General features: G+C 43.2%; 1 protein-coding gene across 1 annotated transcript in view; it reads right to left on the bottom strand.

Annotated features, from left to right (window-relative positions):
- The window catches only part of LOC126456682 (cytochrome P450 9e2-like), a 75,112-nt gene that overhangs the window by 27,884 nt on the left and 20,871 nt on the right, over positions 1-26,357 (bottom strand). The window contains exons 4-5 of the mRNA XM_050092423.1: positions 15,544-15,758; positions 1,690-1,840 (exon numbers count right to left, since the gene is read on the bottom strand). Of these exons, the coding sequence (XP_049948380.1) occupies positions 1,690-1,840; positions 15,544-15,758 (366 nt within the window). The remainder of the gene's footprint in view (positions 1-1,689; positions 1,841-15,543; positions 15,759-26,357) is intronic.

Genomic DNA, 26,357 nt, shown 5'->3' with positions numbered 1-26,357 from the left:
AATAACATATGACTGTAACTGCGACACAAGGAGTCTTGAAGCAGAGCGCATACTGACGCTAAACAAGTCAACTAGCAGCGAAGCGCCCTTGGTAGGGGGCGCTTCATGCTCGTGTGCTCCACGCGTTCACATGTAATTTAATAATAATATACTCAGCATGTAACATCTAACATGGTGTAATTACGACTAGCAACCGGAATAGTACTTCTGTACACGTTAACACTAAAGGACTTTTTTTTATTTTTAAAAACTCCAAATTTTTTTACACTGCCATACTATGCCTATAGCCAGTAGTGCCACTAAGCACATCTCAAGCCATATGTCTATATAAAATTAATAACAGGGGATGGGGGAGGGAGTTCCTTCATGAAAAAAACCTTTCAACCTCTCATGAAGGCACTTCCCCCACCCCCTATTATTTATTTTATATTGACATATGGTTTGAGTTGTGCTTAGTGGCACTGCTGGCTATAGGCATATTATGGCAATGTATTAAAAAAATTTGAGTTTTAAAATTTAAAAAAAATCCTTTAGTGTTAACGTGTACGGAAGTACTATTCGGGTTGCTATTTGGGGAGTAAAATAACTGATGATGGTCGAAGTAGAGAAGATATAAAATGTAGACTGGCAATGGCAAGGAATGCGTTTCTGAAGAAGAGAATTTGTTAACATCGAGTATAGATTTAAGTGTCAGGAAGTCGTTTCTGAATGTATTTGAATTGAGTGTAGCTATGTATGGAAATGAAACATGGACGATAAATAGTTTGGACAAGAAGAGAATAGAAGCTTTCGAAATGTGGTGCTACAGAAGAATGCTCAAGATTAGATGGGTAGATCACATAACTAATGAGGAAGTATTGAGTAGAATTGGGGAGAAGAGGAGTTTGTGGTACAACTTGACAAGAAGACGGGACCGGTTAGTAGGACATGTTCTGAGGCATCAAGGGATCACCAGTTTAGTATTGGAGAGCAGCGTGGAGGGTAAAAATCTTAGAGGGAGACCAAGAGATGAATACACCAAGCAGATTCAGAAGGGTCTCAGGACTGAAGACCACAACAACAACAGATGTTATACGCTGAGTATATTATTATTAAATTACATGTGAACGCGTGGAGCACACGACCATGAAGCGCCCCCTACCGAGGGCGCTTCGCTGCTAGTTGACTTGTTTAGCGTCAGTATGCGCTCTGCTTCAACTGCTTGTGTCGCAGTTACAGTCACATGTTATTCGGCACTCTCTTTCAGTTGTCAAGGCTGTACGCCTGGTTGGTTAGGAAGGAGTTGAAGTTTGTGGTATGTATCTCATGTGACCAGATCTCATTTTCTGTAACGTTGAGACGTGTTGAGTGCGCTGTTCACTTATGTTTTGTAACAGTTGCCTGAAGATGGGTGTAATCCTGAAACGCGTAACATGTTGTAATAAAAGACTCAATCGAACATATCATGACTTATTTGCGATTGTGGAGCATTGGTTGTCAGTTATTAACATGAAAATGATCGCAAGCTTCAGACGAGATTTTATGTCCTGTTATATCATGTATTGTGCAAGTTTCATTGAGCTATGTTGGCAGTGAGACATTATGCGATGAAAGTTACTTTCGTCCTTAACTTTTGCACACAAGTGTATTTAGGATCACTAGATTACTTCGACAGTGCAGCCACCTGCTGTTGCGTCACTGAGTGCTCACCCGTTCCGTCCTCGTGGCGAGCCTCTATCAGCAGCTGCAACACGTCCGGACGGCTGGAGCTGGACGACCGCCGCCGCGCCTCCACCGCGTCCCGCACCAGGCGCAGCAGGAAGTCGCGGCTGGACGCACGGACGAAGGGGATCCCCAGCGCCTGCAGCACACCACACGGCATCCCGCCTTACAACTGTGGCAAAGTGGGTGTGGCGATACGGGCAAGACACAAACAATACCTTCACTGCGCGGTAACAACGGTGAAGTCACTGGAGACAGTGCCACTAAAGCAGAGTTATTAAACACGGTTTACCGAAACTCCTTCACCAAAGAAGACGAAGTCAATATTCCTGAATTCCAATCAAGAACATCGGCCAAGATGAGAAACATAGAAGTAGATGTCCTCCGTGTAACAAAGCAGCTTAAATCACTTAATAAAGTCCAGGCCTCCGGTCCACAATGTATACCAATCAGATTCCTCTCAGAGTATGCTGATAAAATAGCTCCTTACTTAGCAATTATATACAACCACTCGCTCACAGAAAGATACGTACGTAAAGACTGGAAAATGGCTCAAGTCACACCATTACCCAAAAAGGGAAGTAGGAGTAATCCGCTGAATTACAGACCTATATCACTAACGTCGATTTGCAGTAGGGTTTTAGAACATATACTGTATTCGAACATTATGAAGTACCTCGAAGAAAACGATTTATTGACATATAGTGAGCACGGATTCAGAAAATGTCGTTCTTGTGAAACACAACTAGCTCTTTATACTCATGAAGTAATAAGTGCTATCGACAGGGGATGTCATATTCATTCCATATTCTTAGATTTCCAGAAGGGTTTCGTCACCGTTCCTCACAAGCGTCTTCTAAACAAACTGCGTGCTTACGGACTATCGCCTCAGTTGTGCAACTGGATTCGCGATTTCCTGTCAGAAAGGTCGAAGTTCGTAGTAATAGACGGAAAGTCATCGACTGAAACAGAAGTAATATCCGGCGTTCCCCAAGGAAGTGTTATAGGCCCTCTATTGTTCCTGATCTACAATAACGACATAGGAGACAATCTGAGTAGCCGTCTTAGATTGTTTGCAGATGATGCTGTCATTTACCGTATTGCAAAGTAATCAGATGATCAAACCACTTGCAAAATGATTTAGATGAGATATCTGTATGGTCCGAAAAGTGGCAATTGGCCCTGAATAAAGAAAGGTGTGAAGTTATTCATATGATTACTAAAAGAAATCGGCTAAATTTCGATTACGCGAGAAGTCACACAAATCTGAGGGCTGTAAACTTAGGGATTACAATTACAAATAACCTAAATTGGAACGATCACATAGATAATATTGTGGGTAGAGCAAACCAAACACTACGATTCATTGGCAGAGCACTTGGAAGGTGCAACAGGTCTACTAAAGAGACTGCTTACACCATGCTTGTCCGCCCTATTCTGGAGTACTGCTGTGCGGTGTGGGATCCGCATCAGGTGGGGAGCTCGTTTTGTATTGTCGCGAAATAGGGGAGATAATGTCACAGACATCATACGTGAATTGGACTGGCAATCATTAAAACAAAGGCGTTGCGACGGGATCTTCTCATGAAATTTCAATCGCCAGTTTTCTCCTCCGATTGCGAAAACATTCTGTTGGCACCCACCTACATAGGAAGAAATGATCATCACGATAAAATAAGAGAGATCAGGGCCCGCACGCAAAAATTTAAGTGCTTTTTTTTTCCCGCAAGCCGTTCGAAAGTGGAACGGTAGAGAGACAGCATGAAGGTGGTTCATTGAACCCTCTGCCAGGCACTTTATTGTGAATAGCAGAGTAATCACGTAGATGTAGATGTAGAACACGTATATAGATTTACATGACTGTGTGGCACCTGTTCTTAGGGACTTGCCTAAAAGAACAGACATTACGCATTTGTATAATTCATTCGTCTCGATGGGCAATGAGTCTACAACCTTCAGTGCGAATGCGCATGTACGTTGGACCACCTGGGGGCATCTAAAAATCTGCCAGTGTTGAGGACGTGCATGGGGATTGCGTATAGGTGGAGCTAGTTAGGATTGTGACTCAGCCAGAGAACGTGCCGAGACTGTCAGCGCATTTGCGCATTTGCGATAAACACTGTTCCGGTGGCGCAGGGGTTAACCAAGCTGCCTAGTAAGTAGGAGGTCCTGGGTTCGAGTCCTGGTCTGGCACACATTTTCACTTCGTGCCACTGATTCTGCACAAATTCCCGATGCAGCTGATAGCATTAGTTCCTTCCCTTCCATTCTCCCTTCTCCCCCTGCAATATACATAACACGTATTTCTGACAGTAGGAGCGACTACAAAAGAGATTCATTTACTCGCCGGGTGGTCTGATACATTACCAGGCTTGTCATGGCCTGTATGGTAAGTATGTGGGTAAAATCAAAAGATACTCAAATGAAGAGTGGAAACGTCTAACGTTGTAAGTGCCGAATCTCACCTTCGCCGGGAGGATCGAAAAAAAGTATCTCTTTTTGTACATAACTTACTTGTTAAGCCGTGCTCTCTCCCAACTATGCGTTTTCGTGAACTTCGCTGTCTATCAGTGTTTGGTTTCCCGCCCTTGTCTCGGTTACATCGTGGTTCTTCTTCCTTCAACGAGTGGTAGCTGTGATGTGTATCGATATTTGCGCCGTGTACCATCTTTGGTTTGGTGCGTATAGTTTCCGGCAAGGGGGTCTGGAGAGAGTCGGTCGGTTGTTGAGGACGAGGGAAGTTATCTCCGTGCGGTGCAGTCGGCTGCGGAGTGTCGGAGCGTGTGTGGAGCTGTCCGATCGCTACGAGCTTCGTGGTTCGCCGACCCAGGGCGTCAAAGTTGAGTAGTGGTTTCAACCACCCAAGCCACGTCTATTCATGTAGTGGTGGTTCGCTTCGGTGGTTTGCCGTTGGGGAGGCTTTCCGGTGAGCAACACCGAGTGGTTCTACTGCTGAGATTCACCCGCCACCTGACGCAATTAACTATTTTCGTCGACTACGATTTGAGTGGACCAGTGGAATTTTCTGTCTTGTGGCCGTTAGTGTTATGGTTACCTGCCCTGGGCACTGACGTAAATTCTGGCTGTTGTCAGCTATTTTAAATTTTACGCTTATGGTTATTGTTATTTTCTTAAAATTTCGCAAATTAATTTTTAAATTTATCTTTCAAGCTTAAACACTGTGGCCTTCTGCTTTTAAAGATTATGGTAATATATTTTGAAATTTTGAAGTTTGATTGTGGCCCTCAGCCGTGGGTATAGCAGCCTGCATATGTTGTTTCTTTAAATTAATTTTTATTGCTATCTTCATTGGATTTTTTATCTTGTTAAGATTTCTTGTTGGAGGCCTTCAGCCGTGAAAGAGTTTCTAAATTACAATAAATGACAATTAGAAGCAGAAACTGACTTCAATCCTTGGCCCTTTCCACAATCCTATTACCTGTTCTGCCCAGAGGGTTTAGCGGGCGTTTCACTTGTATCTTAAAAAACTGAAAAGGTATTCTAGCACTACAGAATTAAGCTGTTCACCTCGTCACTGAAAAAATAATAAGACCAATTACAAAATAAATAATTTATTAAGATCGTTCCGGACACCATAGCAAGGAGCTGACTGCTTCTGAAAGCGAATAAGAAAGTGTTTGCTTTAAGTATCGCTAATACTGAGGCACTAAATTTTATTTGTGATAATACAAATCTAACCTTGAAAATTACGACAATATCAATTTTTTCTTATTGGTAATTGCGACGGTTTGAAGTGTGCTTTGTGTGAATATAGAAGTATTTCAGTGCAAACCCTTATTTAGGGGTTCTAGATAGCAGTTAAAATAGCAGCTTGCAAAGTGAGACACGCCCACTGTTTTCTCTGTGAACTCTCTTCCTGTGATCTTTGAAGTCATAAGCCTAGGAACATTTTTGCCGTCGCTTTGAGTTTTCAGCTATTGGATACATTGTTTGTTGCCTTGCATTGGTAACAAGCGAGTTTTTTATTATGAGGAAGGAAATGCCGAGATCGACCGGCGGGATGCTGTTCAGGTGACTCAAAGTCATGTTGTGTGACCGTTGATTGACATCTAGCAGCTTTACCTCTGCAGCTTCACGTAGTCACGGCGCTGCATGCTACATTCGAAGCTTAATGTGTGTTTCTTTCTCTCTTCGTACCTACTCAGACTCCAGGTAAAACCACCGGTGGCGATCGACTAGACATTATTGTTCCAGTCAGAGCAGCCGCTCGCTTGCCCCCAAAACGCATGCGGAGCCTGTTGGCTGCGGTGATCAGACTGCAGAGATGACGTCCAAATTATATCTGGAATTGGAGGTCAGATGGCAGAAACATAGCGGAACATTTATAAATTGAAACAAGGGACCACCAGAAAGACCACCTGAAACGGAATGGAAGCCGAGGATATAACAAAGTGACAACAGACGTTGGGATGAAAGCAAGGGTGCAATAGGAACAGGCAGACACACCTTCAGAACGAAAAGTCTGGGAATTCAAGCAGTAAGAAACCTGCAGCAAATCTTCAAAGAAACGGACCGGTATTGCAGCACGAAGTCTGATTTGGGAGCAGAACATCTCCACAAGAAGGCTAAACAGAAATCCAGGGCAACAAGAGAAATATAGAACGTGGGACAATTATGAGTACGTACCAGGAATACAGTAAAAAATTAAAAACACTGTAAGTGGAATACAAACTCAGATTCCCGTAACTTTTGTCTTTCTAACCCAATGTGTCTTTTCTCTGAAACCATTTACCCATAGCTATGAAATTCAAACAGTCATATGCATCAAGTGACATATTTTTAACTTCATAGCTGCATTATAAAAGTCCCCAAAACTTAGCTTATTTTAAGATTTTGCACTAAAAAGTGCCATTATTAAAGTACCTTTCAAAATTATAATTTAAAAATATTATTAAAAAAAGTCAGCTTTTTAGCGGATAGTATAAGTGCAAGGGAAAAAACTTCTGTGTTCCTGTGTTAATACATCCTGAGAAAAGATATATTGAAAACGGTAAATTTAACATGCCGGAGGTAAAAGGTGTTCAGGCGTAACCACAAGCGTCGGAACTAAGACGAACAGAAAACCAGAGAAGGCGGTGAGGAAACGTCGGCCAATGGTGGGTGGAATTGGACCTCGCCGCGCCAGGAGCGACACCTGGAACAAGTGAATATAAGCAATGCTCCTGCTGGTCTTGGCCGAATTTAGATACCAAGCTCCGGCTGTTTCACTCCGTTGTCCTACCCTCGCTAACGTATGGTTCCTCAGCGTGGGCCACGATTAGTAAGTCCCGGATGCTGACGCTCCAGAATAAAGTTCTCAGGTGGAGTCTTCACGCCCCTCCGCTCTGCATGAGGAGAGAACTGCGGCCCTTCTCAAGACGACCATTCGCCGTAAGGCTCGCCAGCTATACAGTAAAGTGGACGCCCTCCGTGACATGGTCGCAGGACTCCAAACCATCGCCACCTCAGTTCCACGGCGCTGGCACCGACACCCCGTTCCGCTCACCATCCTGGAGGACTCGGATTCTGGCTATGACTGACGATAGGCCCAATACGACCACGTTTTCTGTCTATTTTCGTAAGTCACTAGCAGTGGCCTGTTCTCGTCTAGCCACTTTTTTCCTTCACATTCGAGTTGGCGCATTACTGCACCCCTCCTCTGTACTTCCACCGTCGGGAGGTGGCACGGAAAATGAAGTTCCACCGCCACACCTTCAACGTGCTATGCTCGGCTGTTATTCAGCCGTTGCTTTGAGTCTCCTCTCACTTGTCCACCGAGACAGTTGGACCGGATCTGAACCGGTGACGCTGTGTATTAGTCAAGTGCCACAAAAAAAAAAAAAAAAAAAAAAAAAAAAAAAAAAAAAAAAAAAAAAATAGCCTCGGCCCCAGTCTGCGACGGCCATTAGTGTTACGCTATAAGATTGTCGTGATCCGTATCAAGTGCTTACTTTAGCAAGAACTTTAGTGTTTTCTCACTAGCGACATTAGTTGTAATCACAGTTTTGTCAATTGATTTATAGAAAAAAAACTGCTACTGTTATTTGTTTGAATTGTTGTATAGCATTCCGAGAACTCTGCATCCCTTAGGCACTCTATTAGCGACGAGTGGGAGAGACCCCTCATAAGTACTTTCTCACCTAGAGGTATTACCTCGTTGGCGACGGGTCGTTAAAGACTTACCTTTCTTCTTCCTTCATGTCTTTTTAATTTCATTAAAAAGAGAATAACAAAATTAAAGTCAAGAAAAAAGTCTCAATATTAACTTTTGTTTCTTAGAGAAAGCCACTCCTATGATCAGATGTTGCAAAGTTTGCTGTACGACTCCCTGTGCTGTTGAGGAAGAAATGCAACATACTTTACAGGTCTTTCTGTTTTGACACTAATAAAAATGGCTGGTTTTTAAAATGAAGTATGGCATGACATATATCAGTCATTGTATTTCCTCTTCTGAAGACATTTACATTTTCCATTCGTCTGTTTCAGAATACGGATTTTTAATGCTATTGAGATGCATGAGTAAGTGACACTTTGATCCAAGGGCTTTTGGAGATCTTATCCATCTGCGTTGTCAACAATGTTTCAGCAGCGTGTTTAAAATCAAACAAGGCGGTTGTACGGTTTGGACTTACATGGCAGTGAGTTCATACCTAATCTAGCTCAACAATCTTGTCTAAATCTCGAGGAACAAAGATGTTCACGCATGACACTTGTTAGAGCTCCAGGGGGCGGCTCTCCTTGTCACGAAGACCACGTTTCGTCTGATAATGAATGTCTGGAACATTTTCCGATGATTCGACACTTGGAACAAGTCTAGGGACATGCAGCAGAGTACCGGGAACGCAAAAGCACTGAAAAGGCGCTTTATGAAAAAATAACACCGAGAGCGTTTGACATTTCTACTTTTCAAATAGGCGCTTGTGGCAGTGCGAGCCCGAAGAGCAGAACTCATCTACTAATTCAAGTGTCTCATTTACTAACCTAGTTCCCTCAGCATGATCTGATTTAATTCGACTACTTTCCACTATCATCGTTTTGCTTTTGTTGATGTGCATCTTATATCCTCCGTTCAAGAGACTGTCCATTCATTTCAACTGCTCTTCCAAGTCCTTTTCTGTCTCCGCCAAAATTGCAATGTCAACGGCAAACCTCAAAGTTTTTATTTCTTCTCCCTTGACTTTAATGCCTACTCCAAATTTTTCTCTTGTTTCCTTTACTGGTTGCTCAATATACAGATTGAATAACATTGGGGATAGGCTACAACCCTGCCTCAATCCCTTCTCAACCACTGCTTCCCTTTCGCGCCCCTCGACTCCAGTAACTGCCATCTGGTTTCTGTGAAAATTGTAAATAGCCTTTCGCTCCCTGTATTTTACCTCTGCCACCTTTAGAATTTGAAAGAGAGTATTCCAGTCAACATTGTCAAAAGCTTTTCTCTAAGTCTACAAATCCTATAAACGTAGGTTTGCCTTTCCGTAAATTATCCTCTGTGAGAAGTTGTAGGGTCAGTATGGCCTTTCGTGTTCCTACGTTTCTCCGGAAGCCAAACTGATCTTCCTTGAGTTTGGTTTCTACCAGTTTTTGGAGCCGTAATTTATTAAACAGATAGTTTGGTAATTTTCACATCTGTCAGCTACTTCATTCTTTGATACTGCAATTACTATATTCTTCTTTACGTCTGAGGGTATTTCGCATGTTTTATACATCTTCGAAACAAGATGGAAGAATTTTGTCATGGCTGGCTCTCCCTACGCTGTCAGTAGCTCCAACGGAATGTTGTCTACTCCTGGGGCCTTGTTTCGACTTAGTTCTTTCAGTGCTCTATCAAATTCTTCACGCAGTATCATATCTCCCACCCCGTTTTCATCTACATCCTTTTCTATTTCCATAATATTGCACTCAGGTACATCTCCCTTGTATACACCCTCTATATACTCCTTCCATTTTTCTGCTTTCCCTTCGTTGCTTAGGACTGGTTTTCCATCTGAGCTCTTGATATTCATACAGGTGGTTCTCTTTTCTCCAAAGGTCTCTTTTCTTTTTCTGTAGGCGGCATCTATCTTACCGCTAGTGAAATGTGCTTCCGCATCCTTACATTTTTCATCTAGCCATTCCTGCTTAGCCATTTTTCACTTCCTGTTGATCTCATTTTTTAGACGCTTGTATTCCCTTTCGCCTGCTTCATTTACTGCATTTTCATATTTTATCCTTTCATCAATTACATTCAATATCTCTTGTGGTACCCAAGGATTTCTAGTAGCCTTTTTACCTACTTTATCCTCTGCGACTTCACTATTTCATCTCTCAAAACTACCCACTCTTCTTCTACTGCATTCCTTTCCTCGGTTCTTGTCAATCGTTCCCTAATGCTACCTCTGAAACTCAATACAACCTCTGGTTCTTTCAGTTCATCCAGGTCCCATATCCTTAAATTCCAGTCTTTTTGCAGTTGCTTCAGATTTAATCTACATTGCATAACCAGTAAATTGCGGTCGGAGTCCACATCTGACCTTGGAAATATCTTACAATTTAAAACCTGGATCCGAAATCTCTGCCGGCCGCGGTGGTTTAGCGGTTCAGGCACACAGTCCGGAACCGCGCGACTGCTACGGCCGCAGGTTCGAATCCTGCCTCGGGCATGGATGTGTGTGATGTCCTTACGTTAGTTAGGTTTAAGTAGTTCTAAGTTCTAGGGGACTGATGACCACAGATGTTAAGTCCCATAGTGCTCAGAGCCATTTGAACCGAAATGTCTGTCTTACCTTTATACAATCAATCTGAAACCTCCCGGTGTCTCGAGATCTCTTCCAGATATACAACATTCTTTCATGATTCTTAAACCAAGTGTTAGCTATGATTGAATTATTGAATTATGCTGTGCGCAAAATTCTACCAGGTGGCTTCCCCTTTTACTCCATTCCCCCAGTCCATATTCAGCTACTACTTTTTTTCTTGTTCCTTTTCCTAGTATCGAATTCCAATTCCTCATGACTATTAAATTTTCGTCTCCCTTAACTATCTGAATAATTCCTTTTACCTCATCATACATTTCTTCAATCTTTGTCATCAAAGGTTTCTTAAAATCGATGAAAAGTAATACTATGGCCGGGTTAGGAACTTCAAAGCGAAGGTCAGAGACACAAGTACCTATTTATAACAAATCGGTGCAGGATGCCTAGCTACAGTTAGAACTTTAGTGACCCGCAGTGTAACAGGCAGTTGCGTCGCAAGTTTCATAATGAAATACGTTTTGTAGACGCGTATAAAAATTTCCTTTAACATAACTTCACAAGTTTGCATCTACGATAACACAGGTGTTTGGACCTACGTAAGAGGTGTACGAGAAAAGTAGTGCCACTGACAACTCTGCGAGCGATCTGCAACGCAGCATTGTTTTACTTGAGGAGACAGGCGTGTTCATCCCTTCCACATGCTCAGTCCGAATTTCAGCTCCGTACAGCCATCACGTTGTATGCTGCGAAAATGGAACAGCAGAATTTGTGTATGCGCAAATATGAAAATCGGATAAGTTGAAACAGGCCTATGGGGAACATGCTTATCAAGAGCACAACCTCTTCACTGGCACAAATCATTTTTCGAAAGCCGAGAACATGTTGAAAATGAACCTCACTCAACGTCATCTTCAAAAACAGACGAAACGTCGAATGTGTGCGTGGTCTTGTGAGATCTGACTGACGTCTGATAACGAGGATGATGGGTGGCCTGTTAAACGATTACACAGTACATCAAATCTTGACCATAGCTGTGCACATGCATTAGGTCTGTGCTGAAATGGTGCCGAAAAATCCCCTAACTGGGCAGGACAATCGAAGAAATGAGTGTATTCATCTTTTTGAGAGGGCTATCGCAGATGGGTGATGAATCCTCGCTTTTTGAATACAATCCTGAGACAAATCGGTAAAGTGAGGAGTGGCACACTAAGATGTCTCCTCAACTGAAAAAAAAAGAAAACTCGAATGAACAAATCAAAGATCAAAACAATGCTGATTTGCTTTTTGGACAGTAGGGATATCTTGCACAAATAATTGGTTCCTCCAGGACAAACTGTCACTTAAATGTTTTACAAACATCTTCTTGAAAGACTCTGGAAAAGGGTGATAGATAGCATGTCACACGGCCACTCCCATCACAGAATTTTTGACCTCAAAAGGCACACCTGTTGTTCAAAGCACCCCTAGTCGCCTGATCTGTGTCGTTGGGAATTTGTATGTTCTCCCGGAATCAAAAAATGTCTTAAAATGCCGTCATTCTGTGAGTCTGGAGAACATTCAAAAGAATGTGATCAACATGTTGAAGGCCATACCAGTCGAAGCCTTCCAGAGCAGCTACAATGATTGAGAACAACGACTGGGCTCGTGTGTAGTTCCCGAATGCAACTACTTTGAATCGGACAATATTGTCGTTCGCAAAAAAATATTTTTGCAAGCAACTTTTTTCCGCAGTCAAGAGACTGAAGCACACCCACAGAAGCTCTCTGACAGACTTCAGTTTAAAAGCTTTTCTCCGAATTAACATTGCTCAGAAAGTGGTATTAGAGATGGACGCTTTAGTCGAAAGCAAAATACGAGTGTTAATCAATTATTATCCGCAAAGTAAATTTTATTGTAATCAAATACGAAACTTACAAGAACATCATTTATCGACATTGTCTCCTTGCGTTTCAGCGCACTTGGTCCATTGTTGTACAAGCTTCCTGATACCCTCATAAAAGAAGATTCTCGGTTGAGCTGCGAGCCAGTATTGCACCGCTTCTTTTACTACTTTGTCCGAGGCAAATCGGCGGCCCTTAATGCCTGTTTGATTGGACCAAACAAGTGATAGTCAGAAGGGGCAAGATCGGGACTATATGGAGGATGATCCAGTACTTCAAATTTGAGGTTCTGGAGCGTTTCAGCAGTGTGGGCAGCAGTATGCGGACGGGGTCCGCAGCTCGTGGTCGTGCGGTAGCGTTCTCGCTTCCCACGCCCGGGTTCCCGGGTTCGATTCCCGGCGGGGTCAGGGATTTTCTCTGCCTCGTGATGACTGGGTGTTGTGTGATGTCCTTAGGTTAGTTAGGTTTAAGTAGTTCTAAGTTCTACGGGACTGATGACCAAAGATGTTTAGTCCCACAGTGCTCAGAGCCATTTGAACCGTTTTATGCGGACGAGCACTGTCGTGCAACAACACGACACCTTTGACAGCAATCCTCAGCGTTTGCTTCGAATTGCAGGCTTCAGCCTGGCAGTAAGCATCTCACAGTAACGTACACTGTTTATTGTTGTGCTTCTTTCCCCACAATGTTCCAGTACTGGACCTTGTGCTTCCCAAAAAACCGTAAGCGTCAGTTTTCCTGCGGACGGTTAGGTCTTCAACATTTTCTTGCACTGCGAATTTGGATGCTTCCACTCCATACTCCACCGTTTATTCTCCAGCTCGTAATGATGGATCCATGTTTCGTCACCAGTAATGGTCCTGTCTAAGAAGTTGTCCCCTTCGTTACAATAGCGATCTAAATTTTTTTGCAGATGTCCAAGCGCGTTTGTTTATGCAACTGTGAGAGTTGTTTTGGGACCCATCTTGCACAAACTTTATGAAACCCAAGTCTGTTGTGCATGATTTCGTAGACAGAACCGTGACTAATTTGCAGACGATGTGCCACTTCGTCAATAATTAATCATTTCACGTCAACGCTCAATGGTTTCTTCATTTGTGGCGGCAAACGGTCGTCCGGCTCCTTCATCGAGCGTAACACCTGTGCAACCATTTCGGAATTTTTCAATCCATTCGTAGACACTCCGTTGTGGCAAAACACTGTTCGTGTTCTGTACCGAAAGTCTTAGATGAATTTCGGTCCCTGATACGCCTTCCGACCACAAAAAACGGATCACTGAACGTTGCCCTTCTTTGGTGCAAGTAGACAGCGGAGCAACCATGATTAACAGCACGGCAGCGATAACGAAACCAACCTAGCAGCTTGGAAATTTCAAAGATATAACAACAAATAAACAAAGCAAGCGTCATCACCGTAAAACGACTGTACTACCGAAATAAACAAAAATGTAACTAAATTACGGATAATAATTGACTCACCCTTGTATTTATCGATAGACAGTGTTTCTATGTGTAACGCGTGAACACAGTAATTACGAAATATACGTTGATGTCAATATAAACTTCGTCCGAAAACGATATTCGTCATAAGGCTGTGTCAGTCGTAACAAATGCCATGTTTTTCACTCAGCTGCGCCATGTTCTTCGCGTCAACAGTTAAAAGAAATGTATGTTTCATTTTAGTGTCATTTTTCGTCAATGCAATAGTTTTAGAAAATAAATTTTCCACGAAAGACAATAATGAGCTACCGTTAAGTGGTACATTTCCGTAGAATAGACTCGTTGACAGTAGTCTGCCTCTTTCCAACTCCTCCTCCCCTCCCATCCCCTCCCCACCCCTTCTCTTTCCATTACTCGCCGTCAGCCGGCCTTTGCTCACGGCTGTGACATGAGTGCGAGGCAGCTGTAGGCACACAGATGACTACAAAAGCATGTACAGAGATAAACGAGGAAAGTAGTTGTACTCCTTTCTTCTGTGTGGACTGCATCACAAAGCTGATACTGAAATCTCCACACAGTATTACATTGGTATTTTTCCTGCCAGTAGAAGATAACAAAGCCTAAAGTTTGCTCGGAAAGATGCTGAAGTTGCAAGTGGAGAATCTCTAAATCATGATCACTAAAAATTCGATTCTACTAAATTCGAACATCGCTGAAAATCACCGATGGACTTTGAAACATCAGGATAACAAGGCAGACAAATGTGAGAACTATGATGCAATGAGCTTGACAGCTGATGCATCCAAGCTGCGAGACACTATAAAAACTGTGGTTCTGTTAGCTAAAGGTTAGATAGCCTTAGGAAATACACAGGCAACACAGAGGAAGTTCTGTCGTTTGCTTGATAGCAGAAGCAAGAAATATGAAAACTGAAGATATCAATTTCTTGACCAAGATAAAGCTTTCGACAGTATAGAATGGTGCAAGATCTTCGAAATCCTCAGGAAAATAGGTATACGCTATAGGGAAAGACGGCTAGTATACAGCGTAACAAGAAATGAGAGGGAATAATAAGAATGGAAGACCAAAGAAGAAACGTTCTGTTTAAAAGGAGTTGGAACAGAGATGTAGCCGTTTCGTGTACTGTTCAACCTGCACAACGAATAAACAATGAACGGAATAAAAGAAAAATTCAGATGTAGTATTAAAGTTCAATATTAAAGGATATCTGTGTTATGATTCGCTAATGACATTGCTACATTGTGTGAAAGCGAGGAAAAATTACAGGGAATGTTGAAAGCACAACTTACAGAACACAGAAAATCGGTTGACAGCAAACCAGAGAAAGACGAAAGTATTGAGGACAGTCAGAAATGAGAATAACGACAATCGTCAGTTGTGAACCCATATCATGGGTAAGATACGCGCAACTGTCTGAGATATCGTTAATATTGTACCTTTTCCTTTATTTATAGAAACCAAAATAATGTAGACCTTATTAAAGTTGATTGCTACCATACTCTTTTTACTCAGAGACGCTATAGAAAATTCATAGTCATGAAGGAAGACTGCCTGGTGGCAGCAGCTATACGTTATACAATACAAGAACTCACGTTGACTTATGAATCTGGATTATAGTGTAGTGATAATCCATTGCGGTTACCTGTTAAAAACAATGAGCAAATTCGACGTTCAGACGCAAGGTGTAGGAACAGTGACTTGTCTTATGCGCAACACAGTTTCACGATCATCATCATTACAAGCTGATATAAAACAGTTCGGGACAATTACCTTCATGAGCGACGGAAACAGCACGTGTCCGATGATGACAAGAGCTCTTATCCCGGAAAAGTCTGTGATGTCCTTCCCTCGGCGATAGAATTCGTTGTTGCGGTCTGCAAATGAGTTGCAGTCGTGTCCGAAGGCAGTGGAAGCTATGACGTCACTGCTGTATCTGTTCATCAGGTCTTCTATCTCCATGGGCACAGGACCATCGGCAAGCTTGCCTGGAAAAACCGAGCGAGTGAGGCAAGCGAAATCTTTGGGAAGGTTAGTTACATTTTACTGCTTAGTTTAGCTCAACGAGAAATTTCCGTTTGTTTGTTAAGCGCAGTTGAAACAGCCTTTATGCATCTGTTTATATTTTTATTAGCTATCCATAAACCCAACCACATAACATATTAATGAGCTTCATTCCCAGATAAATAAGTTCTAGGCTTTTCAAAATGTTTACTACCTTTCTGGGTGTATATTTTAAACAATGTGTGAGATAAGCAGTACTCTTGTTTTAATTCTATTGTGATTCTGGGAGGCTGCGACAAAATTTTATTTGTCACTGTTATTAACTATTCTGCAAACTTATATAGGATGCATATACTTCTAACATGTCTTCTCAAGTACCCATCCCCCCCCCCCCCCCCCCCCCAGGGAAAGGAGTTGCAAATGCAGTATCTTTGATAATAAACAGTACGCTTAGTTGGTGTTCAGCATATCATATCAATTACTAACGAAATTTTCTTTATCTCCCAGCAATCTATTTAGGTAAGTGAAATAGTTATTCAATGGAGCTCAAATGAAAGCTCGAATTGTTGTGAAACAAATACTCAGGGTCAAATTATGTCGAATAGATTTGTAACATTCGTGAAACAAATTAGATTACTTCAGAATGAATCCAGAGTGTTTAACTTCTGATCTGAAGTGGTTTCCAATGTGACCCATATTTATTTGTTGGTAGGTATCTTGCATTTTGTGGCCGTGATGTTCTAGTGGTTACATCTCGGGTTCAATCCCGGATAGTGTCGGAGATTTTTCCTCGTTGCAGTCCCTCCAAGACGGCTTTAGGTTCACCCAGCCTGCTGTCAAAAGAGTACGGGAATATTTTCTGTGGATAAAAGGCGGACAGGGTGATGGACCCCGCACGCTTCCCCTCCTACCGCTGGGTCGAAGAAAGACTACTTCTCTCGTCAGTCAGGCCAACTGCCCGGCCACGGACTTGCGCCACAATCTTCTACCCTTTATCACATGTATTGCACATATCTTTCTTCTTATCATCTGGTCAAACTAGTAAAATCCTACTTGGATCAGACTGTAGTCAGCCACTTCATAGAGATTGAGACATACTTCTAAACGCCAGGCGTAGATAATAAACGAAGTTGTCTGCATAATAGGCGGACCTGATATTCTGTTGGCAGAGAATATTGTCCAACTAGCTCGAGCGCATCGCGCATGTAATGTTATTTCGCTGTATGTAGTAGCAACAAACTTTAAGTGCGCACAAGAAGTAAGTACCAATGAAATGAAATGAAGAGAGTTTGGAAGCGAATAAATGGACCTACTTAAGCGACTTGCATTTGGAATCGATGATATGAAGGTTAAAATGTCTGGGAGGAGCATCACGCATGAAGATCCGTTGTGGGAATTTCTCTTTTCCAAGAAAACAAATCGTATGTGTACATAGTTTTGCAATCATTTGTGAATTGACTGGGGTCCAAAAGACCAGCTGTCGAGAAATACAGGTATACATTCAGATACAAAGGTGTACAGGAGTGGGGGGGGGGGGGGGGTCATAGCGTGAAGGTGGGGGGAACAGCAGCACCATGAGGAAAAAAGTTTTATAGCAAAAAGGCAGGGATCAGCGACGGTATCGTGCAGACGTGACACGTAGATTAACAACAATGAGCGTATCGGTAATCAACATAGTGTTTACAAATACGGACAAGGACAAAAGTGGTGTAGTTGTACAAGATCTTTGACTCTCGGACCATTTCTGCCAATTAATGAAATAAAATCAAGTATGAAAAAAATTTCTTTAATTACCGGATTACAGTAGACTTTTATCAGAAATAAAATTACAAGATTTTTCAGGAGAACTAGTATACCAAATTTGGGATAAAATACGAGGGTTGGAACTTTAATAGAGGTAACTATTTATTTACAGCTCGTACAAAATAGATACGTGTTTTACTGACCTTCAAAGTAGTCACCAGCATTGTGTGAAAAAAAAGATTATATATATTCACTATTAACTTGCTTAAGTTGTGCATATTTACCTCCTGAAGAAGACGTTTTTATTAACGTTTAAACCATGGTAAAGCGTGTGTGTGTGTGTGTGTGTGTGTGTGTGTGTGTGTGTGTGTGTGTGTGTTCTTGGGACCTATGGGCGCCCAACAGCGAGGTTATCAGCGCTCCAACACACGTTAAAGGAACGAATGTGGATACAATTACTAAATTGTTATCACATACGCTAAGACAACGGGGAAAGAATAAAAGATGCTATACAGTCATTGTAGTTATAGGAGAGCATCTTGGATGTTCTGGACGACTTTATCGCATGGGTACAAGCGTTTTAGCGAGTGAAGGGCACTCAGAGAATCGGAACGGACAATAAATTCAGCACTAGAAGAACGTCTCATCTGCTCCAGTGCCTGCAAGAGCGCATATAACTCTGCGTCGAAGATTGTACAGTCTTGAGGCAGTAGGATCTTGAGGACACGATCCCAGAAAACAACAGAGCAACCAGCAGAGCCTCCCTGATTAGACCCATCCGTAAAGACAGCTACATATTTGTGGTGCTCGTATAAAATGTCAGAAAATAGCTCATTAAACACAGAATCAGGAGTGCAATCTCTCCTGTATAGCACTAAGTGTGAAATGACTGGGCCTCTGCAACATTCAGGGTGGCAGGCGGTCAAAACAGTGGATTTGAAGCTGGAACTACTCCATTCCAAGTGACTCCAGCTGACAACGGTGTTTATAGGACCAGCTCCATCCTGTCTTTCTGCTGCGACTGGTGAACATCACTTACAGCTCGACGGTAACTCCTCATGGTAAGTCAAACACTGAATTCACCCGCACCGCACATCATACCGTTGCATGAACATTTAACTATTTTTCGACATAATCACCATTTATGTCGATGGATTTTTGTAGACGCTGTGACAGTTTTTGTATTCCCATGTCATACTAGCTCGCCGCCATGCTGTTCAGAAAGTTATGAACCTCTTCTTTCACCTCGTCGTCGGAGCTGAATCGCTGGGACCACAATTAATGCTGACAGGTACTGTGAGACCCTGAAAAAACTCAAATGGGCATTTCAGAACCAGAGAAGAGGAGCCTCTACAAGCTGGAGCAAGTTCCCTTCATACTAGTCGCCTGGGGTGCCAACGGTGTTAACAACCAGCGAGGGGGAACAACACAATAGATACGAGGGTAATCCCAAAAGTGAGGCCACCTATTTTTTTAATAAGTACATACACTAAACCATGTGAGTACATTTACCAGTCAGCAATGCACATCAAAAATAACACCGAAACTTAGTGCACTAACAGCGCTGTCTATGATCACAGAACAGAATCTAGACTGATCAAGAAAGAATAAACAAAAAACTCAAAAAAGCATTTTATAACAAGGAATAAAACTGTACAATAAACTGTCCAAGACAACTGAGATTAGTAAACCAAACTTAATTAAAAAGCGCTCCGTCTTCAGGCCACGAGTGGCCTACCGGGACCATCCGACCGCCGTGTCATCCCCAGTGGAGGATGCGGATAGGAGGGGCGTGGGGTCAGCACACCGCTCTACCGGTCGTTACGATGGTATTCTTGACCGAAGCCGCTACTTTTCGGTCGAGTAGCTCCTCAATTGGCATCACGAGGCTGAGTGCATCCCGAAAAATGTCAACAGCGCATGGCGGCCTGGATGGTCACCCATCCAAGTGCCGACCACGCACGACAGCGCTTAACTTCGGTGGTCTCACGGGAACCTATGTATCCACTGCGCCAAGGCCGTTGCCCTTATTTAAAAACGCTGGTAAGAAGTTCCTGTTCAGCAATAAATTCTATACAGTGAAGGATTAATTGGGTAATACAGACTATAGGTTTAGTGAAGCATTTAATTGAAGAAGATGATAATAATAATAATAGTACATCGTCTCACATAAAACTTTCATGCTATGTTTTTTCTTTCTTTTCGGGAAATCTTTATTTCAAAAGCTGCAATGTATAACATCTTAACCTTTTTCTGGGCTCAACATCTCATTTATTATAGAAGTATGTTGACCTAATTTTTCAGGCTAGCGAATGATATGGATATTAAACATCGTCGCTATGATCCTGATGCCACCCGATAGTGCGTCTAGTGTTACATTATGAAACAGTGTATGTGGGGATTGGGAGTGAAAAACGAACGAATAGTGCAGTATTAGCCTTTTACGTTAGTAAATAACGTCTTTTCAAAGTAATATCGTACATGTGTGTGTGTGTGTGTGTGTGTGTGTGTGTGTGAGTGTGTGTGTGTGTGTGTGTGCTATCATGGACGATGAAGCAATTCCCGGTGAATAGCCAGTGCTACCTATAACTCAGTCACGGAAACTATCTGCAGTGATGGTGGACACTTGTAACAAAATGCGCTTTCTCTGCGCTATTCCTCTCCCCAGCGCACTTAATAAAGGCAAGGCCTCCAGTCCAGATTGTATACCAGTCAGGTTCCTCTCAGAGTATGCTGATAAAATAGCTCCATATTTAGCAATTATATACAACCGCTCACTCACAGAAAGATCCGTACTCAAATACCGGAAAATTGCTCAAGTCACACCACTAACCAAAAAGGGAAGTAGGAGTAATTCGTTGAATTACAGACCTATATCACTAACGTTGATTTGCACTAGGGGTTTGGAACATATCCTGTATTCGAACAGTACGAAGTACCTCGAAGAAAACGATTTATTGACATACAGTCAGAACGGATTCAGAAAACATCGTTCTTGTGAAACACTGCTAGCTCTTTATACTCATGAAGTAATAAATGCTATCGACGGGGGATGTCAAATTGATTCCATATTTTTAGATTTCCAGAAGGGTTTCGACACCGTTCCTCACAAGCGTCTTCTAACCAAACTGCGTGCCTACGGAGAATCGCATCAGTTGTGCGACTGGGTCCGTGATTTCCTGTCAGAAAGGTGACAGTTTGTAGTGATAGACGGGAAGTTATCGAGTAAAACAGAAGTACTATCCGGCGTTCCCAAGGAAGTGTTATAGGCCCTCTATTGTTTCTGATCTATATTAACGACATAGGAGACAATCTGAGTAGCCGTCTTAGATTGTTTGCAGATGATGCTGTCATTTACTGTCTTTGTAAGTCATCAGATGATCAAAACGACTTGCAAAATGATTTAGATAAGATATCTGTATGGTGTGAAAAATGGCAATTGACCCTGAATAAAGAAAATTGTGAAGTTATTCACATGAGTACTCAAAGAAATCAGCTGAATTTTGATTACATGATAAGTGACACAAATGTGAGGGCTGTAAATTCAACTAAGTACTTAGGGATTACAATTACAAATAACCTAAATTGGAACGATCACATAGATAATATTGTGGGTAGAGCAAACCAAAGACTGCGATTCATTGGCAGAACACTTAGAAGGTGCAACAGGTCTACCAAAGAGACTGCTTACGCTACGCTTGTCCACCATACTCTGGAGTATTGTTGTGCGGTGTGGGATCCGCGTCAAGTGGGACTGAGGGAAGACATCGAAAAATTACAAAGAAGGGCAGATCGTCTTGTATTATCGCGAAGTAGGGGAGATAGTGTCACAGACATGATAACTGAATTGGAGTGGCAATCATTAAAACAAAGGCGTTTTTCGTTGCGACGGGATCTTCTCATGAAACTTCAATCACCAGTTTTCTCAAAAATTGTTCAAATGGCTCTGAGCACCATGGGACTTAACATCTGAGGTCATCAGTCCCCTAGAACTTAGAACTACTTAAACCTAACTAACCTAAAGACATCACACACATCCATGCCCGAGGCAGGATTCAAACCTGTGACCGTAGCGGTCGCGCGGTTCCAGACTGAAGCGCCTAGAACCGCTCGGCCACCCCGGCCGGCCCAGTTTTCTCCTCCGATTGCAAAACCATTCTGTTGGCACCCACCTACATAGGGAGGAATGAACATCACGATAAAATAAGAGAAATCAGGGCTCGCAAAGAAAAATTTAAGTGCTCGTTTTTACCACGTGCCGTTCGAGAGTAGAACGATAGAGAGACAGCATGAAGGTGGTTCACTGAAATTGAACCCTCTGCCAGACACTTTATTGTGGATAGCAGAGTAATCACGTGGATGTAGATTTGCTTCACACAAACCATGCGGCCCCATTTGAAATCCACCTAGTTAAAATGTGTACATGTACTTACTGTTCATAAATCACTTGACCGCCCGCATCTCGTGGTCGTGCGGTAGCGTTCTCGCTTCCCACGCCGGGGTTCCCGGGTTCGATTCCCGGCGGGGTCGGGGATTTTCTCTGCCTCGTGATGGCTGGGTGTTGTGTGCTGTCCTTAGGTTAGTTAGGTTTAAGTAGTTCTAAGTTCTAGGGGACTGATGACCATAGATGTTAAGTCCCATAGTGCTCAGAGCCTGTATTCCTGTCACTTGACCGCTGGACTCCTTGCTGCTGAAGCGGCGGACATTGCAATACTTGAGGCTGTTAACACTTTGTGTCTGAGCGCTCTAATAACAACAACAATCATAATTCTTTGTACGTCACCGTAGTGTTGTGCTGCCAATTAGTTGGTATATCTTTCAGAGTCACTAATGAAGCAATTTATGGTCTATTGCATTAACTATCTACAACTTGCAGAAGACATTTTCATAAGATATCTATCGTTTGTTACATATGTTTTAGTTTTACTTTCATATACGTAAGTTCAAAGTACGTGAATAATCGGTGGTCTATGTCAAGCGCCTGTGACCACCACCGCATGTTGTCATGCGTTAATGGCAGTAATGGAGGAAAAAAGTTGTTATTGATAACTTATATAATTAGTATTAAAGTCTTACAAAATTGTGATTGTTGTAATAATGTTTGAAAAGTAATTGAGTTTCATGATTAAAACACAATCAGACCCTTTTTTGTTTTTACCGCTTACAAAATCTCATTTACCCCTCAGGGGCTAATTAACCCTATGCTGGGAACCGCTGTGCTACAGGCTAAGGCGGAAAGAGAGACGTGAGGGGCTAAAGACATTGCCGCGCGGGCCAGAGGCTGTGGCACGAAGACAGGTGCGATGTTTCTGGCATGATGTGCTGCACCGTACCGAGAAGGTGGCGAGATGGGTCTCCGCCAAGGGTGCAGGCATAGGGGGGTCGCAAAAACTGACCTAGAAGAAGATCAAGATAGGAAGACGGCTTAACAATCAACGGGGGGAGATAAGCGAGTTCTTCTACTACCTCTCGTGCTCTAGTCTTCTCCTTACGCACAAAAAACTTTCCCTCTGGTCGACTGTAAATTCATACAGTTGTTTCAGAGTCATTTCGTCGACGTAGCAGCATGAAGAAACAACTACAACTGTCGTTAACATGTTTTATGTGGCAACAGTGGCCTCTGTCCACCCAGATATCGTCTACAAAGCTTGCTCTTTTTCAACAATGGAACTGGTGCTACGCTGCTACAACGGCAAGTCAAAACATTCTGACTACCTGTTTAATAGCTAGATCGTTCGTCTCTGGAACGAAATACGTCACTTATTCTACGTATCAGGGATCCGACAGTATGTTGGTAGGTTTTTGGAAGTATGTGGCATTAGATGTTTACGCACAGGTCATGTAATTCGCGTAAATAACGGGCCGCTAATTAGCGTACGCGGTGATGGCGCCCGATGGCGACCCTGAAGGGTTCCACAGGTTTTACATCAGGCAAATTTGGTCGCTGAGGTATCAACGTGAGCTCACTATAATGCTCCTCAAAGCACTGTAGCACGGTTCTGGCTCAGAGACGCGTGAGGGATGACATCGCTGTCGGGGAAGATATCAAGCATGAACGGCTGCAAGTGGTTCGCAGCTGTCATCGTGTCTTCGATTACTACCACAGGTCGCATGTAAGCACAGGAGAATGTCTCCGGCAGCTCTCTGCACCCACCAGTCTGGGCGTTTCGTGTCGCCGTTCACCTCGATGACGGCGCTTGTGGAGGCGATCATAGACTTAGTGTAGTAAAAATGTGATTCACCCGAAGAGCCAATATGTTTCCATTGACCGACGGTCGAATCCCGACGGTCCTCAGCCCATCGCAATCGTAACTGACGATGTCGCTGGGTTGACATGTGAATACGTAAGTCTGCTCTGCAGTGGAGGTCCATCTCCAACAACGTACGATGAACGGTGTGCTCTGAAACACTTGTGCGTGCACCAGTATCATGCCCTTTCGGTAGAGCTGCCACAGATCACCATCTGTCCTACATTACCGAGCAGACAAGCCTCCGAACCCCCCGTTCTGTGAAGAGTCGTGGGCGTCCAACCATTTACCGCCTAGTGGTAGTTTCACTGTCCTACCTCTTTATGTGGATGCTCACGGCAGTAGCACGTGAACATTCGACCAGTTTCACCGTTTTCGAGACGCTCGTTCACAGGCTCTGCGTAATAATGATCTGTGCTTTGTCAAAGTCACTTATCTCAGTGGAATCCCCCATTTGCAGCCCGTATTTTCGCTAGGGTAATCCCCCGTCCGTGTGTACTCCGCTGACATACTTTTGTTACCTTGTTACGTGCCCGCGACGCCACCATGTGGCATCCAACGTCGCGGTGGGCAGTGGTCATAATGTTTTGCCTGATCATTGTATATAGTACATTCTCAAAGGTCAACGAGCGAGAGCTGAAGGAAATATGCTGTTTGGCCGAAGGCATCCGATTTTTGCCGATTTCTGCCGAATGAGGACTGTAGGAAGAGGTGATGGTGAATGAAGCAAACAAAAAAGGTGGAGGGGACAAGTAATTTGATTGCCCCTCCAAAAAGTACTTTAGCTGCTCAAGTTTCGGATGGTACTGTCTGCTGCATAAAAAAAAGAATTCAACAATCAGCATTTGAGACAGATCAATAAAATTCCAGAAGTTGCATCGTGCATATAGACAGCTATACTCTGTTCACCTGCGTTGAAGCCACGTAGAAGCGCACGTATGCTCCGCCATTGGTCATCGATGGCATTGTTGAAGCGGCTGGGGTTAAGTCCAGTAGAAGTGGGCCTTACTTACACTACTGGCCATTAAAATTGCTGCACCAAAAAGAAATGCAGATAATAAACGGGTATTCATTGGACAAACATATTATACTAGAACTGACATGTGATTACATTTTCACGCAATTTCGGTGCATAGATCCTGAAAAATCAGTACCCAGAACAACCACCTCTGGCCGTAATAACGGCCTTGAAACGCCTGGGCATTGAGTCAAACAGAGCTTTGATGGAATGTACAGGTACAGCTGCCCATGCAGCTTCAACACGATATCACAGTTCATCAAGAGTAGTGACTGGCGTATTGTGACGAGCCAGTTGCTCGGCCACGATTGACCAGACGTTTTCAATTGGTGAGAGATCTGGAGAATGTGCTAGCCAGGGCAGCAGTCGAACATTTTCTGTTTCCACAAAGGCCCGTACAGGACGTGCAACATACGGTCGTGCATTATTCTGCTGAAATGTAGGGTTTCGTAGTGATCGAATGAAGGGTAGAGGCACGGGTCGTAACACATCTGAAATGTATCGCCCAGTGTTCAAAGTGCCATCAATGCGAACAAGAGGTGACCGAGACGTGTAACCAATGGCACCCCATACCATCACACCGTGTGATACGTCAGTATGGCGATGACGAATACACGCTTCCTACGTGCGTTCACCGCGATGTCGCCAAACACGGATGCGACCATCATGATGCTGTAAACAGAACCTGGATTCATCCGAAAAAATGACGTTTTGCCATTCGTGCACCCAGGTTCGTCGTTGAGTAAACCATCGCCGTCGCTCCTGCCTGTCATGCAGCGTCAAGGGTAACCGGAGCCATGGTCTCCGAGCTGATAGTCCATGCTGCTGCAAACGTCGTCGAACTGTTCGTGCAGATGGTCGTTGTCTTGCAAACGTCCTCACCTGTTGACTCTGGGATCGAGACGTGGCTGCACGATCCGTTACAGGCATGCGTATAAGATACCTGTCATCTCGACTGCTAGTGATACGAGGCCGTTGGGATCCAGCACGGCGTTCTGTATACCCTCCTGAACCCACCGATTCCATATTCTGCTAACAGTCATTGGATCTCGACTAACGCGAGCAGCAATTTCGCGATACGATAAACCGCACTCGCGATACGCTACAATCCGACCTTTATCAAAGTCGGAAACGTGATGGTACTCATTTCTCCTCCTTACACGAGGCATCACAACAACGTTTCACCAGGCAACGTCGGTCAGCTGCTGTTTGTGTATGAGAAATCGGTTGGAAACTTTCCTCATGTCAGCGCGTTGTAGGTGTCGCTACCGGCGCCAACCTTGTGTTAATGCTCTGAAAAGCTAATCATTTGCATATCACAGCATCTTCTTCCTGTCGGTTAAATTTCGCGTCTGTAGCATGCCATCTTCGTGGTGTAGCAATTTTAATGTCCAGTAGTGTACGTGTTAAGTATTTTGTTGTGATTCTAGTAAGAACTCTAGAACAGGTCAAGTCATTGAAAATATTATGATTCTTTGCTTACAATTGTGCTAAACATCCAACTCGTGTAGTTCTTGTATAAAATCCTCCTGGACAGTCGGTATCGCTGTGTTTCATTTTTATTAATCCTACTT

This window comes from Schistocerca serialis, chromosome 2 (genome assembly GCF_023864345.2).
Source record: "Schistocerca serialis cubense isolate TAMUIC-IGC-003099 chromosome 2, iqSchSeri2.2, whole genome shotgun sequence".
Lineage (NCBI taxonomy): Eukaryota > Metazoa > Arthropoda > Insecta > Orthoptera > Acrididae > Schistocerca > Schistocerca serialis.
This window is presented reverse-complemented; position numbering and strand designations above follow the sequence as displayed.